Consider the following 22486-nt stretch of genomic DNA (forward strand, 5'->3'; position numbering starts at 1 on the left):
CCGTCCAATTCGGGACAGCAGCAGGGACACGTCACAACCACGTGCTGCTCGGGTTTCTCTGACTGGTTCGGTGGCACCCTTGCGAGCGGAAGGGACCAGAATCCCAGGCTGCGTCTGCTGTTCTGTGCCTTCAGTCTCCTTCAGTCCGAGATGGTTCCTCAATCACAGTCTGGCCAGTTTGAAAGAGCACAGTTTTGCAGAAGGCCGCTCAGTTGGGTCCGTGTGATGTTTCTTTGGCAGGAATCTCCTGGACATGGGGGTGGGGGTGGGGGTCTGCGTGCTTTCTGTCTGTCCCTAGATCCCTGATGCTTTTACTCTGCTCACTTGACGAAGGTTGGTGGCTGCCAGGCTCCTTCCCCGTGCGCTTTCTCTTTTTCTCTCTTGGTAAGTGATAAGTATTTTGTGGCCAAGTAATTTGAGTCTATGAATAGAGCCCGTTCTTCATCAGATTTGCAGTGGATTCATTTGCTTATTTACGTATGTGCGTGCTCAGCTCTCCTACTCCGTGTTGCTATCGCTCTTTTGCTGACTTTCGGCCCCCCGGAAGCTCCCCCGAGCTGGCTCCCTGTGCTGCTGGCACGTTCCCATCATTCCTTAAGCACTTTCCTGCTATCTGGCCAAACAAGTTGTTCCGGGCTCCTCTTCGACTTTCCCTGCCCCAGCCCTGGAATCGGGCCTGTCTCCCAGGTGCTCTGGTGGCTTTTCGTGGGAAGCTGTGTTTCGAAGCCAGTACTTGGAGGCTAGGAGGGCTCGAGGCCTTGGAGGAGGGGTCCCTGCTCCACGGCCCTCCAGGGATGGCTAGGGAACAGATGTGCACATTTCCATCTAAATGTACGGATTAAAGACCTCAGCGTCAACAAGGAAAGGTATCTTAAGAAAATGTGGGGCACCTGGGTAGCCCAGTGGGCTCAGCAGCCAACTTTGGCTCAGGTCATGATCTCGAAGTTTGTGTGTCCGAGCCCCCTGTCGGGCTCTGTGTTGACAGCTCGGAGCCTGGAGCCTGCTTCGGATTCTATGTCTCCCTCTCTGTCTGCCCCTCCCCGACTCATGCTCTGTCTGTCTCTCTCTCTCTCCTTCCGTCAAAAATAAATAAACATTAAAAAAATAAAAAATAACTCCTTCTGTTAAATGTATGGGTTCGTCTTTATATGTTGAAGTCCACCCTGACACATCCATAGCTTTGATTTTCATTCTACACCATACAATTCATTCTCGTTGTCTCTGTCTCCATATTTGTACTTCTCTGATCATGAGAAACCTGGTTCCCGTTGTCTTTGATAGATGTGCTTATTCGACGGGTGCCCCTGTATGTACCCTACCTCTCAATCCCTGCCACCCCCACCTCCTGTGCAGGATCCCCTCCTCCCCTGGCTTGGACTCCATGCAGGGCCTCTGCTCCCATCCCCCATGCCCCTCTGCACCCTGCAGGGCCAGGATATTCTTTTCTCCCCGCTCCCTCTCTGGGGCACCACACCTTCCACTCTCCCCCTGTGGCCACCTCTGCTTCAGGATGGGATGGTCAAGAAACAGAATGTGAAGAAAGGAGAGGACTTCCTTATATTCTTAACCAAAAACGCACCAAGCGTCTAGGGACAGAACTGCAAAATAATCACAACAAACATTCTTTTTTTTTTTTTTTTTAAAGTTTATTTATTTATTTTGCAAGGGGGGTGGGGAAGGGCAGAGAAAGCGGGAGAGAGAGAGAATCCCAAGCAGGCTCTGCACTGTCAGCCCAGAGCCCGACTCGGGGCTTGAACTCACGACCTGAGCCGAAATCAAGAGTTGAATGCTTTTTTTTTTTCTTTTTTTTTAAGTTTATTTATTTATTTTGAGGGAGAGAGAACACACGAGTGGGGTAGGGGCAGAGACAGAGGGAGAGAAAGACTCTCAAGCAGGCCCGCCACCAGCAGTGCAGATCCCGATGCGGGGCTCAATCCCACGAACCACGAGATCGTGACCTGAGCCATCACCAAGAGTCGGATGCTTAACTGACTGAGCCGTCCAGGCGCCTCGATCATAACATTCTACGCAATCAGGCACTCAGCCCCAGGCCACGCTGGAAAGAGGCCTCCAGAACTGGTAAGTCTTGGAGTCCCCCCATTTGGGTTCAAACACCGGCACTGCCCCTGCGTAGCTGGGGCAGATTCCTTCACTCTCTGGGCCTCAGTTTCCTCAACTAGAAACTGGGGAGATGACAGTACCTCCCTCGTGTTGCCGGTACGAGCCGTCCATGAGCTAATGCCAGGGGAGCACACGACCCTGCACTTGCCCAAGGTAACTGCTCTGCAGATGTGAGTGAGCTCTGACAAGTATTGTGTCTTTTTCAGAATCCTAGAAAATAGGGATTCTGTTTTAGAAGGCAGGGCCAGGATGCCGGGTGGGTGTTCCCTGGGCAGTGAGGCTCTCCCAGGCCTTCCTTTTTTGCAGGCTTTTTTTTTTTTCTTTCTTGGCACGCCCGCAGCCAAGTCTGGGAGGGTTTCCTGGACAGAAGTCCCTGTGGCCGCTGCCTTAAGACGTGTGGGCTGGGCCGCGGCCGCCACTGCTCTCCGACCCAGGCCAGTGCAGCAGCATGGAGCTGTGGGGGGCCTACCTGCTCCTCTGCCTCTTCTCCCTCCTGACCCAGGTCACCACCGAGCCGCCAACCCCCAAGGTCAAGAAGGCTGCAAACATCAGGAAAGGTAAGGAGGGGGACAGGGCGCCTCCCCCATCTTCCAGGGAGCTGGTCACCCTGTCCTTTTCTGCTCTTCCTGCTTTCCTCCCCACCTTCATTTTCCTTCTTCATAAGTCCCGGGAACCTTAGTGAGGTACGCTTGGAGCCCGGGGAGACTTCTCCAATACCGGGGGCGGTTGTCAGCATCGTAAGCATCGTTGACTCTCAGATTGGGAAAGAACCTTCCAGATCACCTAAACTGACATCCACTCCCCACCCCCGCCCCAAATACGTTGAAGAAATCAAACCTCTGGTCTGGCAGTGCCAGCGGGCTGTTTTGTGATCTCCGAAACTGCGGTCACTCAGCTCCAAAATGGGGAGCGTGGCATTTGCTGAAAGGCTTCTGGTTAGGATTTCATGATCCCAAACATGCAAGTGGGCCCAGTGCCTGGCGCGTGGGATATACTTTAGGTGCGGGGGGTGGAATAAAAGGACCAAGTTAATTCTCTGTGTGATAGTGCGTCTCACATCCTTGAGGAAATAAAAATGTGCAACCCCCAACGAGGACACCAGAAACGGGTTCGTGTTCCTTCTGTTGCCTCTGGGTTTGGGGTATCTTTGGGTCGCCTTGGCTGCTGCACGGCCTGCCCTTGGAGCCCTGCCTGTGGTGAGGTCACCCCAGGCTGTGTTGAGACAACATTAGTGAAATGCCATGGCAATGAACCGGGCTGTCACCCCCATAGGGCTCAGAGGCTCCGAGAGAGAGAGTTCCAGGGGATGAGATTGTGGATTTAGGCAGAGAAACAGACAGGCTGGAGCCAAGAGCATGGAAAAGGCAAGGCAAGGGGGCGTGGGCCACATTCCGGCCCCTCTCTGAGCCTCCTCTGTAAACGACAGCTGCCCATTGGCCAGGGACTGGCGGAGTGTGGAAAGGTGCCTCAGGACAGTGGAGACCCACAGGGCTGTGGCTCAGTTGGTGAAGCATTTGACTCTTTTTTTTAACGTTTATTTATATTTGAGAGAGAGAGAGAGAGAGCGGGGGGGGGGGGGGAAGGGCAGATAGAGAGGGAGACACAGAATCCGAAGCAGGCTCCAGGCTCTGAGCTATCAGCACAGAGCCCAACTCGGGGTTTGAACTCATGAACCGAGAGACCATGACCTGAGCTGAAGTTGGAGACTTAACCAACTGAGTCATCCAGGTGCCCTAAGCATCTGACTCTTAACTTCAGCTCAGGTCATGATTTCACGGTTTGTGGGTTCGAGCCCCGCGTCAGTCTCTGTGCTGACAGTGCAGAGCCTGCTTGGAATTTTCCCTTTCCCTCTCTCTCTGCCCCTCCCCTGCACTCTCTCTTTGTCTCGCAAAATAAATAGACATTTTTTAAAAGTTCAAAACAGAATGGATACCCTGCTGGCATTTATTTTGAAAAGCAGATTTATATACACATACACATTTACTTTTATATGGGTAGAATTTTTCTGGAAGGCTCCACAAGAGTTAGTGACAGTGATTACCTCTGGGAAGAAAAACTGGGTAGCTGACAGCAAGCTCAGTTGGAAAGGAGACCGATATTTTGAACGGTTTGGGTTTTTAAAAAGTTATATGCAGGTATTACCTTCTCCAAAATTGTCAGTAAAAAGAGAAGAGTCAATACCCTGCATGGTTGTGTCCATGAGCATTGGCTAAAACTGCCACGTAGAGATCTTTGTAAAGGACACACAGTTCCAAAGGCAAATTATAGGATTTTTTCATGTGGAAAGAGTTGCTGATTTCTCAACTACCAAAGATTTAGTATTTATTTAATCACGTGAACCATGTGTTTTGTCATTTGAGAAAGGAGGTCAGACCAGATGATGCCTTGGCCCTCTCCAGCTGTCGCACTCGAATCCTGGCCCCAGGTGGTCTCCGTGGCGGCCCCTGGAGGCCCTGGACCCTGGAGGCCTGCAGAACAGCTGACAGTGACCACAGTCCCGGCCTCTCCCTGAGCCCCGCTTCAGTGTTCTGACTCACCCTGGTTTTTCTTCCTCCCACCGATTGCCCACATACACAGCAAATGCTTCCAGAATGCTTCTCCACGGGGGCCAATACATGTGCTGAGCATCCTAACAAAGGATCGCCAGCCTGCTCTTAAGGTGCAAATCGGAACAAAAACCTTGGTGGTTCTCACTCGGGCACCAGCGCCATCTGGGGGCGGGGGAATACATTACAGTCCAGGAGCCTGGGCCCCACCCCTGGAAATGCTGGATGCAGGGGGGGAGGGCAGGAGGCAGGAGGCATCTGTGTCTTCCCCAAATCTCCAGTGATTCCAAGGAGCCGCCAGGATTGAGGATCCCAGGAACGAGTGAACCGGCCGAGGCAGAAGCCCAGCAGGAAGCACACATAACCCCACCAGGCTAGTCTGCAGGCCTCAAACACTCCCTTTTATTGCCTTGCTCATCTGGGTGTTATTTTCCTCATATTTAATAAGTTACATCACTAAATTCTGCACATACAAGTATGTTTCTTGCTCACATTTGTTTCCTGCGATTCCCTTGCAAAAGCCTCTTATGGGTGGACAAAGGCTCTGACCTCATCGCTTGTGACCTTGGACTTTATGCAGGCACAGCTAAATGGACCACAGAAGCGCTTCCCCACCCTCTACCCCAAGCCCTGCAGCCTTTCCTGAAGCCCCTGGGATTTCAGTAAGACCAGGGTCCACCCACAGAGCCTTCATACACACACACACACACACACACACACACACACAGGAAGATACTTCCCACCTGCCCCTGTCGGCCCACGCATAGCCAGCTCCCAACGGGCCTTTGTGCTCAGGATGGCTCAGGTCAGGAACCTACTCGTGTGCTGTCACAAGGGTGGGGAAGGCCCAGCTTGGAGCCTGGCGGACCTGGGTTCGGGCCAGCCCTGCCTGCTGCTGGCTCTGAGATCTTAGGCGAGTTGCTTCCTCCTGTCTTCGGTTTGCTGTTTGTGATGCGGTGCCATAGAAGAGAGATGCATCACCCCTGGTCAGTAGGGTTGATTTAAGAGACAAGCACTGTTCACACCCTTTGTTTCTCTTAGGCTCTAGTCTTCTTCGGAGTCTTCCGAGGTGAGGTGGGGGCCGTTAGCATCCCATTTCGCAGATAAGGAAACTGACTTCGGAGAGACTGAGCAACTCGCCCCAGGCCGCTCACGGCCTTGTGACCTCAGAGCCCACGCACCTGTGCTGTCACACTCAGCCCCCAGGCTGGAGCATGTGCCCTGCTGGGCCGCGTCCTGTTGTTCCAGCCTAGGGGGGTGAACTTGGCAGGGCTCAAGGGCATCTGGCTCTGCTTCCTATGCTTTGTTCTCCTCTGCAGCTGGGAGCAGCGTTGGGCGTGCACCCCCAGCCCCTGCCAACCCCGACCCCATCTGAACCCCAGCAATATTCCTAAACAAATGTACAGGTCTCACTTACGGAGGAGCAAGTGAAGGATGGGTCCCCTCCCCCCAGCAGATGGAAAATCACAGGGACTTAGGCTACCACCAATGGGGACAGAGAGAAAGTAGTCCAAGATATCAAGGTCTAGGGGTGTCCTTTCCTTTGTCCCCTTGTGGTGGATACAGGTAGCGTTTATCCCACGCCGTCCTTGCCGGCCCGCATCCTTAACTGCCTTCCTCACGCGTCTGTGATTGTCTCCATCCTAGATGTCGTGAGTCCAAAGATGTTTGAGGAGCTTAAGAGCCAGCTGGACAACCTGGCCCAGGAGGTGGCCCTGCTGAAGGAGCAACAGGCCCTGCAGACAGGTGAGTGCGGACGACAGCCTCTCCGGGCAGGTGTGGGCCAGAGGAGGGCTCAGGCGGCAGCCAGCAGTGTGCCTGCGGCCAGTACCGGGGCCCCGGCTGTAGGCCAAGAGCCGAGGGGCTCAGGGAACCCCCTCCTCGGCCCGCTTCCTCTTGGGCAGGTCCCCTGACGTGTGTGCAAACGGGAATGTTCTCAAAGGACAAAGACTCTCCCCCAGGAAGCGCATTACCACCCACCGGAACCGTGGCCCCAGGAGCACTGTGGAGCCAGCCAGCAGCCTTCCTAAAGAGCTCCCAGAGGACCGTCCCCTCAGCCAGCCCCCACAGCCCTAAGGGGCAGTTGGCTTGCCTCCCCCGCGTGTCAGCACATTTGCTGAAGCTGTCACTCTTGCTCATCGTAATGATGCTGAGGCAGGGTTTATCACAGCCATTTTAAGGAAACCTAGGGGCGGCTGGGTGGCTCCGTTGGTTGAGCAGCTGACTCTTGATTCCGAGTCAGATCATGACCTCACGGTTCGTGGGTTCAAGCCCTGCCTCGTGCTGACGGTGTGGAGGCTGCTTGGGATTCTCTCCCTCTGCTCGTCCTGCTCTCTCTCTCTCTTTCTCTCTCTCCAAATAAATAAGTAAATTAAAAAAAAAATGAATATGGGGAAACCAAGGCAGAGACAGGTCCTTTTCCTTGCCCACACTCACCTGGCCGGTTAGTGCAGATTCGGGTCTGAATGCAAGCAGCCTGCGCAGGCTGGGTGGGAGGGAGGGTGGGTTTTGGTCTGCCTGGCCCTGCGCTAACCAGACAAGCAAGGATGGACCCAGTCACACAGCCCCAGAGCCTGGGGGCGAGGTCAGGGCTCCGCCACCTGCCCCAGCTCTACCTGGGCCACATAGTCTCTCTCAACCACGTTCCTTTCATAGCGGCTCAGACTCGCCTACTCCTTTGCGACCTTGCCCCAGAGAACCAGGCTAATGGTAATAGATTACGCTTACAACGTGAGTTTGCTGCGCGCCTGGCACTGTTCCAAGTGCTTTTTGTACGTGAACTCCTTCTCCACAGAAAAGCCACGTAGCGGGGCTTATGACTAGGACCCCACCTCCATTTTCCACCAAGAAGCTGAGGGTCTTGCCAACTGTCAGAAGGAGCAGAGTGTCGCTCTTAGCTCTGCTCCGCTGCCTCTCAGGTTCTCATCTGGGAATCACCTCGGTCCCTTCTTAGGAAATCTGCCAACCTCCCTGTGCTCACAGCCACCCTCTCCCTTAGGGTGACCGAGGTGCATCCAGCTCCTGAGCCTTGGATCTCCCCTCCCCTCGTGCGTCCTCGGAGACCTCCAGATCCTTCTCACTGGGTGGTTTGCGCACGCTTCCTCCCACCAAGATCTTTCCTTTCAGCCTCCACACCGGCCATCCTTCTGGCCCGCTGAAGTGCCACGCTCTGTTCCTTCTACCGCAGGGCCTTTGTCCATGCTGTTCCGGCAGCTTGAATTGCTCTCCCAAGATCCACCTAATACGTGCTTCTGGCATCACTGTCTCAGGACTCTCTCGTCCCTTGTCTCAATCAGTCTCCTCAGTTATCATCCTCACAAAATGATGTTCTTTCCTTCATCACATTTACTGCAGTTTGTAATGCTATATTCATTGGTTGATTTACGTCTGCCTCCTTTGCTAGATGATAAGCCCCAGGGACACAGGGACCATGTTTGCATTTGACGACCTTATCTCTTCCACCAACTTGCCCAACATAGTGCCTGCCACATATCAGCACTCAGCAAATTGCTAAAAAAAAATTTTTTTTAATGTTTCTTTATTTTTGAGAGGGGGTGGGGAAGGACAGGGAGAGAGGGAGACACAGAATCTGAAGCAGGCTCCAGGCTCTGAGGTGTCAGCACAGAGCCCAACGCGGGGCTCGAACCCACAAACTGTGAGATCCTGACCTGAGCCAAGGTCAGATGTCCAACCGACTGAGCCACCCCCGCCCTCAGCACTCACTAAATTTCTGAAGAGAAATGATTTTCTTCAACCAGCTTAACATAGCAGCCGGGGTCAGGGAGTTCTAGAAAGGGAAGGGTCTACCATGATTTGGCTTCCAGTTATAGAACACCTCATAGTAGATTAAACAAAAAGGGAGTCTGAAAGAGGGTAGCTGTTGAGCTTTTGTTCAGAAGCTTTGCCTCACGGCCGCAAGATGGCTGCTCCAATTCCAGGCATCATGAGTGCATTTTGAGGCAAGATGGAGAAAGAATGGACCAGCCATTTACCAGGAAAATGGAGGTCTTCTATTCCCATCTTGCTGATTAGAGCTCTATTGTAGGACCACCAGTAGCTTCATTACAAGAAGGAAGCTTTTCCAGCCTCCGTAGTCGAGGCAGACAAGAGAGAGAGGAGTTGGGAACCGATGTTGGTTGGATCAGCCGTTGTTGGTGGCAGTATCCGGGAACACCGAGGGAATGTTCCCAATGAGCACAGTGCCATTCTGGCTGTCCGTTTCCTCCTCTGTGCAGTGGGAGGTGCGTGGGCAGATTGCACAACAGGCCCTAAGTCTCTCTCTCTCATGTCTAAGCTTTGTGCTTGGACAAAGTCCGTGTAACCCGTGTGCCACTTGCCCCCTGAGGTGAGGATGTGGTGGGGACCTCCTGGCACAACGTCTCTGACATATGGCAGTCCAAACACCGCCCCCACACCATGCCTGCTGATTCCTAGGAGGTTCACGGCCTCCCAAGCTGACAGGGCCTTCCAGAATTCCCCCGCTTCGGGCAGAGATGTCCCCGCCTTTACACTCCCGCGTGCCCCAGGCCTTGGAGGTGGCACGCAGGAAGGGCCCTGACCTTGAGCTAGGGGCTGTCTGCAGCTGAAAGGCTAGCCTTACCACCTCTGGCATGGGGACGAGGGCTCTGCATCGGTGTCCATCACGGCACCCCTTCTGGTGCCCCCTGGGGGCTCTCCAGGGCCATCGGGGTGGCCGGGCGGGAACCGCAGGAGAGTGGGCCTGGCCCTGGAGGTTGGCCTTGGGCTCAGGAACCTGCAGACCTTGGGTGATGGCCATCTCTGCCCCCTGCAGTCTGCCTGAAGGGCACCAAGGTGCACATGAAGTGCTTCCTGGCCTTCACCCAGGCGAAGACCTTCCACGAGGCGAGTGAGGACTGCATCTCACGCGGGGGCACGCTGGGCACCCCGCAGACAGGCTCGGAGAACGACGCCCTCTACGAGTACCTGCGCCAGAGCGTGGGCGCCGAGGCCGAGATCTGGCTGGGCCTCAATGACATGGCGGCCGAGGGCACCTGGGTGGACATGACCGGCGGCCACATCGCCTACAAGAACTGGGAGACGGAGATCACGGCGCAGCCCGACGGCGGTAAGGTCGAGAACTGCGCCGCCCTGTCCGGCGCGGCCAACGGCAAGTGGTTCGACAAGCGCTGCCGGGACAAGCTGCCCTACATCTGCCAGTTCGCCATCGTGTAGCCGACGGTGGGCAGGGGAGGGGGGTTGCGGGGACCGGGGCGCCCAGCCCGGATCCCCGGTCGGTGGTGCAAATAAAGTCGGTACCTCTGGACCCGGAGTGGCTGTGTCTGTGTTGGGCCCACCGGGCGAGGAGCTCCGGAGAGGTGGGGGGAGGGGAGGAGGAGGGTGGGAAGGAAGGAGGAAGGACGAGGGGAAGAAGGGAGGATGGGAGGGGAGTAGAGGAGGTGGAGGAGGGGGAGGGGAAAGTAGAAGGAGGGGAGGAGAAGGGAGGAGGGGAGAGGGGAGAGGCGGAGGCAGGGAGGAAGGGAGGATGGGAGAGAAGGGGACGAAGTGGAGGAGGGGGAGGGGAGAGTATAAAGAAGGGAGGAGAAAGGAGGAGGGGAGAGGGGAGGGGCAGAGGGGGAGAGGAGAGGAGAGGGAAGGTGAGCTGGACACACACGGTTCACACCACGAAGGGTTTCTCTGCAGGAGGATGGAAAATGAGGGGAGACTTAGATCCCCCCGACTACAGCTGCCTCTTTTCTTTGCGTGACATTTTCTCGTTTAATTTCCTACTTACTGAAAAGTTGCAAGAATTCCCAGGTCCCCCTCCTCCACATCTTCCAAAAATGAACATTTCCCCATATTTGCTTTATCCTTGTATTTTCTTCTGGACCATTTGGCAGTAAAGTGCAGACATGATACCCCTTGACCCCTAAATGCTTCCGGGTATTTACTTCCTGAGAACAAGAACATTTTCTTACATAAGCACAGCACCATTATCAAAATCGGGAAATTGACGCTGGCGCAATGTTGCTGTCTAGCTTACTGCCCTGATTCCGATGTCCAGGCTTCCTTTTGGAAACTCCACTTCCACGTGCTGGAATCCATCATCCCCTCCCCAGCTCCAGAAAAGGGGAGACTCCCCGACCCCCTGCAATCCCTCCCGCTGTGGATCCATTTCTGGGATGCCCCCGACATCTGAGTCCTGCTGAGGGCTGAGGGGTTGGGGTGGGGGATGAGAGAGGAGGGTGCCCGCAAGAAAATTTGCATTCCTGTCCTCCCCCAGCACACCCTGGGGGCCGATTTGACAATTGCCAATACTGCCTAACTGGTCTGTCTCCTTCCCACTCCTTACAGGAAGCTCCACGCTAGCAATGACACCCACCACTTGCTGAGCCCACCAGAGTACAGGAATTTTAAGTATGTTGCTTTATTTAATCTTGTCCCCCCAGGACAGGATGTGCTATTATCCCCATTTTGTAGAAAAGGAAGCTTAAGCTCAGGGAAGTTAAGTGACTTCCTTTGGGGTCACCCAGCGAGTAAATGGCAGAGCCAGGATTTAACCCAGGGCTGATTCCAAAGGCCTTGGCCTTTCCACCACCGCTGTGATGTTTGTTTGCTCCATGTACTGGAACCTTCTGGAAATAAAACAATAGAAAAGTGGTGCAGTGACACCCTCCCCCCCCAAAGGCTACTGGCCAGCTCCTGGTGTGACCTCCCTAGGAGACACCTCCCTAGGGGAAGTCTTCCTTGTCCCATCAGTCCTGGTATCATTCCACAGTCTGGACGTCCACACCACCTTTTTCTCCCTGGCGGTTTTTTAGTGTATCTTGCCTTCAGGAATGAATTGGTAACAGTTTGATTTGCTGCATGGCAGGAGGGTGGGCTGGGGGAGGTAGCTTATAGTGATCGGTGTACGTACTTCATGTCAGGCAATCTGCTGGGCACTGACACAGAAAGCCTCTTGCGTAATTCAGTAATTATGGGAAGAGGTAATACAATCCAGTTGTAGAGACAGGCTCAGAAGGCTGATGCCATTTGTTCAAATGCAAAGCTGAGACAAATCTAGGCCTTGCAGCCCTGAGTTTTGGGCTCTTTTTACCCCACTCAGCTGCAGGATGCAGGTGACCAGGGTTTTTTTTCAGAGTTCCTGACGCGGGTGGCTGCCCGCAAGAGGGCACCATGCCTCTGCGTGTGAGCACGGGTCCTAGTGGAGAGGTGCCACCCGGGTGCCTCTTGGGCAGGCAGCCAGCACTTCCCGCCTCCAGCACCAGGTGGCAGTATGGCCAAGAGAATCGTTATGCATCGCTAATAGGGAGGGCCACAGATGCTCTTACATTTGGAACACGGAGACCAGTGGATGGCAAACTGGGGTACACCTGTCCCAGGATCTTGTTTTTTTTTTTTTTAAGTTTACTTTGCTTTTGAGAGAGAGTGAGCGAGCAGAGGAGGGGCAGAGAGAGAGGGGGACAGAGGATCTGAAGCAGGCTCTGCGCCACGTGGGGCTCGAACTCACACATGGTGAGATCGTGACCTGAGCTGAAGTCTGATGTGTAACTGACTGAGCCACTCAGGCGCCCCTTTCTTGTTTTTATTTTAATTTTTGGCACTCTGTGTTTTTGGACTGTTGTGTTATGGACTGTTTTGCACTCATTTTGAATATCACGTTGAAATATGAGTTATCATGATTACTAAGGTTGTTTTTGTGTTTTGTTTTGTTTTGGGTGCTTCCTTAAATTTTGTACCCCGGGTGACTGCTTCACACGGTGCTTTACTCACCTCACTAGTCCTGGCCCCGGCTCAGAGGTACAAACTTTGGAGAATCTTCCAAGGTGTATGTAAGCAAGGATAGGAATTTGGGGTATAGGACTTCACCTTCTCCTGGAAAGAAGTGTCCTAATATTCTCCTGGAACTGATATTGAGGCCTCTTGTGCAATCAGCCTTTATTCTCTTCCTCATGCTGTGTTGCCTGGTGTGTAAGAAGCTTTGGGGATGCCGAACAAACAGACAGTTTGAAATATTGGTCGGGTTGGTGGGTCTCAACCCTGGCCAGACATTAGAACCCAGGCTGTATGCTGGACCAATTAAATCCAAATCTCCGGGGAGTGGGCCCAAGCACTGGAGTATTTGAAGCTTTCCAGGCAATTCCAAACAATAGCGGTTGAGAACTGCTCACTTTGGGAAGCCAGCTACCTATTAGGTTAAGATTTTGGAAAAAGCCCAACAGCCCCAGAACATCTTCCTCTTCGGTCTGCCTCGGTCTGAATTTCCTACCGTTCTAAGCCTAATGCACGCTAATCAGGATTGGCCAAAAGAAGTCTGGTTACTGTTTTATATTGATTTTGACAGGATGCAGAGGCTCAACTTGAAGGAGTTAGTATAAGTTAATTTCACTAGAAAGTAGACATGTTTATCCAGTTGGAATTAGACTTCGTTGCATATAATGAAAAATCCCAAATAACAGGGCCTTAAGACAGAAATCTGGAGGCAGATAGTCCAATGCTGATATGGCATCTCTAGGTCACAGGGTATTCAAGGTTGCCTTTGTTTTTCCCATTCAACCATTCTAGTGTGCACTTTCTGTCTTTGGGGTCACCTCATGGTCCATGATGGCGGCTGGAGTGCCAGCCATTATTACCCACATTCCAGGCATCGAGTAAAAGACAATGGAGAATGGGCAAGAGAGTTCCAGTCAGCTCCCTTTAAGGAGTCTTCTCTTTTCCTTATGTTTCATAGGCCAGAACTTTGTCAAATGCCTGTCTGCAAGAAAAGAGGAAAAGTACAGCCCTTTAGGTAGGTACCTTCACTCTCCAAATAAAATCAAATGTCTTTAAGGAAGAAGGGGTAAATGGTAGGTAACTAGCCATTTGAAGTTGTAGTATGGAGCCATTGCAGACCCAAAGCCTGACCGTGGGAGGGAACTAGAAACTAGGAGGCCAAATTAAGTGATTTTGAAGAAGAAATGATTTGTTCATCTTGTTCCCCCAAACTTGCTGCTGTGGGTCTTCCGACTTGTTTTTAGTTGGGCATCTGGGTCAAGCCCTAGGGATTTCAACAAATTCCTAGTTCCTAAGCACAGCCATCTCAGCCTCAGATTGGGGTCCGTGGTCTCCCAGGGCAGCCGTCTTCCTGAAGAGCCCAGACCAAGAAAGGTGTAACCCCCAGGTGCTTCCTGCCTGCCCTTACCTGGGTGGTAGAATCGGTGATTGCCAGTCTGGGGTCAAAAGCCACAGGGCATACCTTGGCTGACCCTGGCTGCATTCTGTGAAGCTTTCTCTTTCACTCCCCTGGAGAGTTCGTTGCATACTGGATCACTTACGGTCCCAGCAGGAAGCCGAATCCAATTCAGGCAGTAAGAAGGATTGTAACGAAAGGCCTATGGGAGGCCCTCGTTTTGCACAGTTCTGACAGATATGAATTTCAATTATGGATAATTTCAATTATTTTAAATGACGCCGGTCCCACAGCAAAATGGTTCCAATCTCCATTCCACTGGTGTATTCACTCTGAGCAATTGTCTCAAGCTTCAACGTAAGGTGTAGTTGGACTGCTGGCTCTTCAGACCAGAAATCGCTATGTGAACAGCAGGTACGCTGTGTGATCGGTGACCAATCATGTCACCTCTTTCAAGACAGACAGCAAAGTATTCAGTCATGTTGCTTCCTGTCTCCCACTGATGAACCCAGGGGACATTTTACAAAGACGGAGACCTGAAACAGGGAACTGGCCAATGAAAATGCAGCCCAGCAATGAACCCTAATAATGCAGCAGAGAAATCTGAATATAGACCAGGGAGGGGGCATGGTTAGAGAAGAAACAGCTGATGGAGGAGTGACCCCGCTGCCTTTGGAGACTCCGTATGGGGCTGGAGGAACTTAGGGAAGGTCAACTTGTCATACATAAGTGAGAAAGTGAAGAACTGATGATGTCCCTGTAGAAGTGATGCCAGCAAAGTTCCACGTGAGGGGAACTCTTGGAGGTATTTTGTGACTTTAATAATAAGAAAGATGGGGACGCCGGGGTGGCTCAGTCCGTTGGACGTCCAACTTCAACTCAGGTCATGATCTCACCCGTTTGAGTTCGAACCGACAGCTCAGAGCCTGGAGCCTGCTTCAGGTTCTGTGTCTCCCTCTCTCTGCTCCACCCCTGCTTGCTCTCTGTCTCTCAAAATTGATTTAAAAAAATTTTGTTTTAAATAATAAGAAGGATAGGGGCACCTGGGTGGTTCAGTTGGTTAAGCGTCTGACTCTTGATGGCACGGTTTCATGAGGTTGAGCCCTGGGTCAGGTTACATGCTGACAGTGCGAAGCCTGCTTGGGATTTTGTCTTCCTTTCTCTCTGCCCCTCCCCACCCCTCTCTCTCTCAAAATAAACTTAATTAAAAAAAAATTGTAAGATAAATGCTGGAAGCTGATCCAAACTTAGAAAGCAGTATGACAATTTGCCGAGGCACAGAAAAGATGCCCACTCTATAGCAAGATTAGCCGGCGGGGAGAAACATGCAAGGCACTGTTCAAATTCCTCCTGGCAAGACTTTCCCGAGGAAGTACTTTCTCAGTGCCGGGGGTGATTCAAACTGTTGTATTTAATATTTGTGCCTTTTCTCTTACCAGCAGCAAGAGGGTTTTAATGTGTTCACGAACTTTTTGATAGGTGGATCGTAATTCACTCCATTGATCACGAAGGTTGTTTTGCACAATTGCAGCTTGCTTGGGCATTTTTACAGTCCCACGACCACTGGGTGACGTGAGGACTCCTGTATTTACAGAGATACGGGCATTCTCAGCAAGTAAGCTCCCTGGCCGCAGCAGGAAGCACCCTGTGGGGCAGAAGGATCAGCAGCGGGGCTTGGGGGCCAGATAGTGCTTCCCGGGAACCACTGAGCAGGAGCACATGGGAAGAGAGCTCTGTGCAGGGGGACACAACCACAGCCAGGAAATGCAGCCCAGAGCACAGAGGGGGGACTGGGAGAACTAGCCGAACACCTGCCTGTGCCCACCCTCCCAGCTTGACAGTGTGCTTCCTGCTCACTGGGTGAACCCCACTGAAAAGCAGCTAACAGTACTGGGTCTAGGCAATGCGGTCTGGTCAGACTCCCAGGGCACAGGACAGGGGAGAGGTGGGTAGAGCCTGGACAGGGGCGTAAGTACATTGAACATGTGCTGTTATTTTTATGTCCATGCCCTGCAGTCAAGGAGGAAGTCACCTGCACCTCTGGTGCTCAGTGCTACCACCTCAGTAAGGACGAAGGGAACAGATCTGGGAATCCAGGTTTCCATTTTTTTTCAATGTGTCCCGGAATTCCCTCGATGCTGCTGGTCACATTGGCTGGGACGTAAAACAGAAAACACTCAGGGTCAACGGGAAGGAGAAAAAGCAAAGTCAGTGTTTTTCAGCCAGTGTTTAGAAGAACCATTTCTGTTGAGAGTCCCCCAAACTCAGATGTTAAGCGAGACAGGCTGGGAGAATTTCGAATTACCTTCTAAATAAAACTGACAGAATGTCAGGGCAGGCAGGCGTGGGTACAGCTCTCAGAGGTTACTGCATATAAAGCATAGCGCGGGGGGGGGGGGGGGGGGGGTGGATCAGGTTTGCAAGCATTTTACTGACATGAGTTGCTGTAACTTACATAAGGCATTTCATGTGTTTTAGTTACAGCTTTGGAAATGTATTGGGGGGTCTGCGGCATTCATTAAACAGAAAGTTGCTATTTAAATAGAAAAGCAGTTCTCCTTGGCCTTCTGCAGGATGCTGGGTTTCTCTCGCACCGTCTTCTGTTAGATCTTTTGCTGCCTGCAGCTGCCTTGCTCTGAGCTGATTCGGGGCTGCATCTCTATCCAGGAGGTCCCAGGCTCTGGGGGTCTCCCCACTAGGCCCACGTGGCTAGTTTCTTTGCGAGAGGGTAAAGAGGATCGGCAAGGGAGAGTTCGTCACCTTCGGTACTGACCTTTGAGGCCAGATGAGCCTTTGCTATACAGGCGCTGCTGTGTGCACATGGCAGGATGTTTAAGCAGCTCCCTGACATCTGCCCGCCAGCCACTCCACTGTGACAGCCCAAATGTCTGCAGACATTGCCACATGTCCCCTGGGGGAAGGCAAAAATCACCCCCTGCCCCCCACTGAGAAGTTGGGGAGCCGTAGATACCTGAGAAGCCCTCACAAAAAAGAGCCGTGCAAAAAATAGAGGCAGACCTTGTTTGAGGTATCAGATTCCATGGTTTATGAAGAAACCATATTTCCCACGCCAAAGTTCAGCACACGTGACTTAACAGAGGCTTAAAAAACAAACAACCCTCTTCTGTGAATTTATTTCTTCACCAGTAGTACACAGGTTGTATCACATTTGTGTAGGGTTTTGTGTTTTTTTTTTTTTTCCCTCTCTTCTCTTTCCCCCCTTCATCCTGCCGGCCATTCCCCTCAATAAATCTCTTGCATGTCTAATCCCATCTTGGTGCCCGCTTCTGGGGGCACTTAAACTGGTTCAATGGCTCAAAATAAGCGAACCGTCCACTGAAGAAATGTATGGCCCCCCGGGGGGGGGGGTGGCCCAGATGTCTACAAGAGAGCCCCAGCCTCGGCTGCTGCCCCCCAGGGACAGGAGGCCAGTCTTTCCCTCGCTGCCTCTGGGCAATGACTGAGCAGGACAGGGGCATCGAGGCCACACTGTCCCGCTAAATAAGGGGACTCCTCTGATGAGGCAGGTAAACATAGGGAGTCCCCAGCAGCTTGGCCAAGATTTTCTCAGAAGTGCACTGCGGCCCGTGGTTCTCCCTACCCAGTCCCTCTCTCCCCGGGTCAGCCCGCACAAGCGTCCCCTCCACCCCCCACCCCCTTGCCGAACTGCAGAGGGCTCCCCCTGCCGGCTCCTGCTCCCTCAAACCCTTGATCCCTCACAGGTGTTCCCCCTAATAAATCTCTTGCACTTCTAATTCCATTTTGCTGTCTGCTCCTCATAGGGTCAGACAAGTAATGGATTCCCTTCACTACACAATCTGAATTCTATAAAATATGTAGCAAAACTATATCCACAGTAATCGAGTAGTTGTAACACTTGAGAGCAGGAATGTACCAGAAAATTGGGACGTATGATCACTCCACCTAGGTTTCCTAAGAGAATGGATCGTGTTTCTAAGTGAGGACTATCTGTACTAAGAATGGCCATTTACTGCCCTCCCCCCACCTCTTTATCAGAGCTTCCTCCAATAGAGGAAGGGAACCCTGGATCCGTTCAAGTCACAGAGCCATGAACACCCTAAGCTAGGCTGCTATTTCACCCCCACCCCCAGGAAACTCCCCCTCCCTGTTCTTGTCCATCCCTCTTCCTTTTCCAGTGTGATGATCCTTATCCCAACATGAAAATATGAGACTAGGATGGACAGAAGGCTGGCCCTTGAAGGTCAAGGCTTTGCCTTTGCGGTGAGAAAGAGAAAAGTAGTCCCTGGCAGCTAGCTCTGATCAGCCAGGTGCTCACAGCTAGGCCTGAACAGAGCCAGTCTCTTGGATAGCCACCATCAGACAAGGCCTGACCAAACAGGACTATTCCACCCTTGTGTCCAAGCACAGACAAAATGAAGGCCACTGTGCAAACCACAAAAACCACCCAACATCCCCCGCCCCCCAGCGATGGCTGTCTGGTTACCAACCGCAGTTTTAGCTCTGCCTTTGTCTCAGCTTCTCTATGAAAATTGAGATGCTCAATCACAGAATGGATCTTGCTTCCTGAAAGCATGCAGTCCAGAATGAACCCCCGCTTCCTTGAAACTCCACCCCCCCCCGCTACGGTTTTTAACACAAGTTCTAAGTCCCTTGTAACACCTTCGTACTGAGACGCCCCAGGACTCCTCGGCTATACCCGTACGTCGTCGGCAACAAATCAGTAAATCCAACTTTGTTCCTGGTGGTCTTTGGTTATGGGCATGGACAGGAGGTCCACAGGTGGCCAGACCCTGGTCTGTTCTATGACTTTGGCTCCTGGGTCTGTCTCCAAGGTGCCACAACCATCCTAGGAGAGAAAAGGAACTGTAGGCAAGACGACAAGAAAAGAGGTTTCATCCATACAGCAGCTGAGGTGTAGATGGATCTCCTGACTGTGGCTCCGATTCTAACGAGTTGCTCCGTGGCCTTGAACAATTCAGACAAAAGTGGAGAACTATTTATCCTTCGCAGACCTGCAAAGTGAGTTTTAAACACATCAAGGATGACAACAAGCTGTGCCCAATGGCCGGCACACAAAACCCGCTTGTTCACGGCTAGGAGGAGCCGGAAGGTTGAGGGAAAGACGGAAGGTGCAGGGAACACGAGGAGGTGAACCAAGAGATGGTGAAAGGATTATCTTAGGGAGAGAGAAGAGCCAAGAACATCTGGGGAAAAAGCTGTAAATAGAACTGTAGGAGACAGACAAAAGGGGAGACCAAGTCCATCCCGACTGGGAACCCCCTGCCCTTGGAAGTCTCCCTCAGCCAAAGGAAGGGATCTGGGGAGGCACGGAGAACCGCACCAGAGAAATGGTGGTGGGGGGGGCTGGCAAGATTGGGCAAATGGGCACCAAAGGAAGGGTCAGGGAGAAGAGGAGGGGGACATCCACGCCTGGGGAATGGGGTTCAAAGTCCACCTCTGAGCGTGAGCTGAAGGAGGAGCCTCGGATGGGCACGGGATCCCCTTATTACCTTCCTGGATATTTCAGAAGGAAGCTAGACTTCAGAGCAGGCCCCAGGTCCCAGCCTCCTGGCAGCTTGTATGGTACTCTCCCCAAGTCTCCACCTCGGGTTCGCTGTGCAATTTAGAAGTGCACAGGCCTGTCAGGAGAAACGACAGATCAATAATGAGGGTGGCTTCCAGAGACTTCAGAGGCCAAATAAGGAGTGTAGAGGCTGCAGAGTGCAAAGGGTCCTGGGAGGGCCCAGACGAGGAAAAGAAGCGTGCCTGGAAGGGGTTCCGCGTGTCCCACCCGGCCCACCGGGCCGGGGTGGCGGGCGGTGTGCGGGCTGCCCAGGGCCTGGGGTCGGGGCCTCCAAGCCTCGCCAACCCCTGCACACTGCCACCCTCTCGAGCTGCCTGCTTTCACTGAGGGAGGGCTGTGGGGCCCCAGGTGGGGAGATAGATGCATGCTCCCCCCCCAAAAAAAACGTGGGCCCAAACCAAGAGGGGTGTCTTCTAGAGCAAACCTCTTCTGCCTTCAGCGGTGAAAACGTTCACCAGAAACTCACTCGGTAAGCCCTTGGGACAGTTTCATGGATGAACCGGCTCGTTCTCCACCTGCCTACATCCTCGCCTGGGGGTCCTAGCAGTTTCTTCACTGGCTTGCTGCCGTGGCTTCAACAGGTTCCTGCGCCCTGAGCAGTGCCCTCTACCCGGAGGCCGGGCCAGGCGGGGTCTCCTTGCAGTCTGTCCCACCCTAACCAGAGAGCGGTTTATCCACTGTATGGCGATAGGGCGGGCGTTCAGAACCAGGAACACCGACAGGCTCGACTCCGCGAGACTAACGGCGCCAACCGCCCGGTGAGATCCAGCCAAAGGCCGCTGGGCCCCGCCCCTTCCAGCCCCGCCCAGCTCCGGCCCCGCCTGGCCCTGCCCAACTTCTCCCCTACACCCACGCCCTCCCTACAAGTCCCTACCGACGTCACGCCCCGCCGCGTCCGCCACGCCCCTGTCCTACACGCGCAGCCCCGCCCACCCCACCTTACCACGCCCCGCCACGCCCCAGCAAGTCACCGCCGCGTCCTCCAGCCACGCCCCACGCCCGCAGCCCCTCCCACCTCACCCTGCCTCGCCCAGCAAGTCCTCGTAGACGCCACGCCCCCACCACGTCCACCACGCCCTCAGTCCGCCTTGGCCTCGGGCCCCGCCCCTTTCTTAGGCATTGCCCACGGAGTCTCCTCCAGGCCTCAAGGATCTTTCTCACCCGCTGAACCTGTGAGGCCCAGGCATATTTTGCACCATAGTCCGTTTTAAACATAGTTTAAAATCGTGGCTTGGAAGTGGGAGGCAGGTTGGAGAGCAGGGACAGTAGCTGGTTTGGGCATACATCTCAAGACCTGCCTCATTCTTCCCTCAGAGATGAAGCGGCAGGATGTCTGACCTAGGCGCTCTCGCCCCGCAGTCCCAGGATGAGAGTTCTACCTTATTACGTAGAAAGATGTGGAAGGATTAGGGCCTGAAGTCAACCAGGATCTTCGGATGGGGCTTTTTGTTTTAGTTGGCATTTGGGGGCAGCTTTTTGAGATTTTGGGGAGGAAGCTGTCCCCTGTGCACCAGCAGTCCTGTATTGAATGGTCCTCAGTGGCAAGAGCTCTTTCATTGGGATTTGCTGGAAGAATTTGACTAACCAAGGAGACAAAGCTCATGATTCCCTTCCCCTGTCCTCACGTCATATTGCTTATTCAGCATCTTGGGGCATCTGTTCAGAGAACGGTCACGAATGGTGTTTATTCTGCAGAAGCTCATCCCTAATGTAGCCATTATCTTCAAAACCTTCCTGTGGCACCTGCGTGGCTTAGTCAGTTGAGCATCGGACTTCCGCTCAGGTCATGATTTCAGTTTGTGGGGTCGAGCCCCATGTTGGGCTCTGTGTCAGCACAGAGCCTGCTTCAGGTGCTCTGTCTCTCTGCCTCTCCCCGTTCACGCTCTCTCTCTCTCTCTCTCTCTCTCTCTCTCAAAAATAAACATTTAAAAAGCAAAAAAAACCCTTCCTGGGGCACCTGTGTGGCTCAGTGGGTTGAGCGTCTGACTCTTGGTTTCAGCTCAGGTCATGTTCTCACGGTTCATGAGTTTGAGCCCCACGTTGGGCTCTGTGCTGACAGCTCAGATCCTGGAGCCTGCTTCAGATTCTGTGTTGCCCTCTCTCTCTTCTTCGCGCCGGCTCGCACTCTGTCTTGCTCTGTCTCTCAAAAATATATAAACGTTAAAAAAAAAAATAAAAAAACACTTTCTTCCCGATTGTTTGGGTGCTTAAAGATCTGGGGAAAGAGGACCTGAAGAATGTTAATTCAGAAACTTGAGATGGGGCTAAAGCATTCTAGAAGCGTCTGCCCTCTCCACCCCCAAGCCTGGGTATGATGCGATGGGTCAAGAATACCCCAGAGGGCCACCCTCTCCCGCTGAGCCTGTTTGGTTATTTATTTTATTTTATTTTATTTTTTTCTGGGTCGCCTGAATATGGGTTTCCTCTCTCCTGCAGGTGAGAGAAAATACCAGGTTGCTATGAAAGAAACAGTTCTCTCTGCAAAGGTTTGGAATCAAGATTAAATCTTGAGGTGAACCTATCTCGCTGCTCTGGCCTTCGGCATTGCTGGGGGCCGTGATGGAGTGCATGATTTTCCCTTACAGCATCCAAAATGTAAGTTTTTAGTTAAAGGATTATTGCTAAGAAATCATTTTAATATGCGTTACTCGGTTTATAGATCAATACAGCTTGCTTGCTAGTGTAAACAGCTCGCAACTCATCTGTTGCCTTGGGAGCAGGTGAGAAACAATGGGAAATTTCCCTCTGAATTGGGAAAACAGAATGGAAATTGGCAAAGAGCCCTCATCACACTTTCTTACTGCAGCTCCAGCCTCAGCCCCACAGTCATCCCCTCTGGTGGTTTTGAAGTGTCTTAACAGCTCAGGAGAGCGCGCCATAGCCAGACTTGAATGAATGAATGAACGCTACCACCTAAGGTTTGTAATCCACCCCTCACCTCACCCCCTGCCGTCCGCCTTCCTTCTAGCACTCGCAGGGGCTTCTCCACCCACACTTAGCTTAGCACCACGTCTTTCACATCGTATGTATTTGATAGGAGTGTGCTAAAACTCTTCATGGGGACCAAAGTGGATGTGATGCCATGTTCAATGATTGCTTAACTCTTGGCAAGGGTCTGAAGAC

At 52.8% G+C, this 22486-nt stretch overlaps 1 protein-coding gene and 1 long non-coding RNA gene across 2 annotated transcripts; one reads left to right on the top strand and one right to left on the bottom strand.

The window, feature by feature from the left end:
* Positions 1-2450: 2450 nt before the first annotated feature.
* On the top strand, positions 2451-9950 carry CLEC3B (C-type lectin domain family 3 member B). The gene is made up of 3 exons (XM_049642552.1): positions 2451-2678; positions 6315-6413; positions 9460-9950. Exons 1-3 carry the CDS (start codon positions 2570-2572, stop codon positions 9858-9860), a joined length of 609 nt encoding a protein of 202 aa, XP_049498509.1. The 5' UTR covers positions 2451-2569; the 3' UTR covers positions 9861-9950.
* Positions 9951-16905: 6955 nt separating this feature from the next.
* Positions 16906-20148, bottom strand: LOC125930649 (uncharacterized). The gene is made up of 3 exons (XR_007460194.1): positions 19830-20148; positions 19235-19418; positions 16906-18791 (listed from the first exon to the last, which is right to left on the bottom strand). It is a non-coding gene; the product is annotated as an uncharacterized LOC125930649 (long non-coding RNA).
* Positions 20149-22486: the final 2338 nt, after the last annotated feature.

Source organism: Panthera uncia, chromosome A2 (genome assembly GCF_023721935.1).
Source record: "Panthera uncia isolate 11264 chromosome A2, Puncia_PCG_1.0, whole genome shotgun sequence".
Lineage (NCBI taxonomy): Eukaryota > Metazoa > Chordata > Mammalia > Carnivora > Felidae > Panthera > Panthera uncia.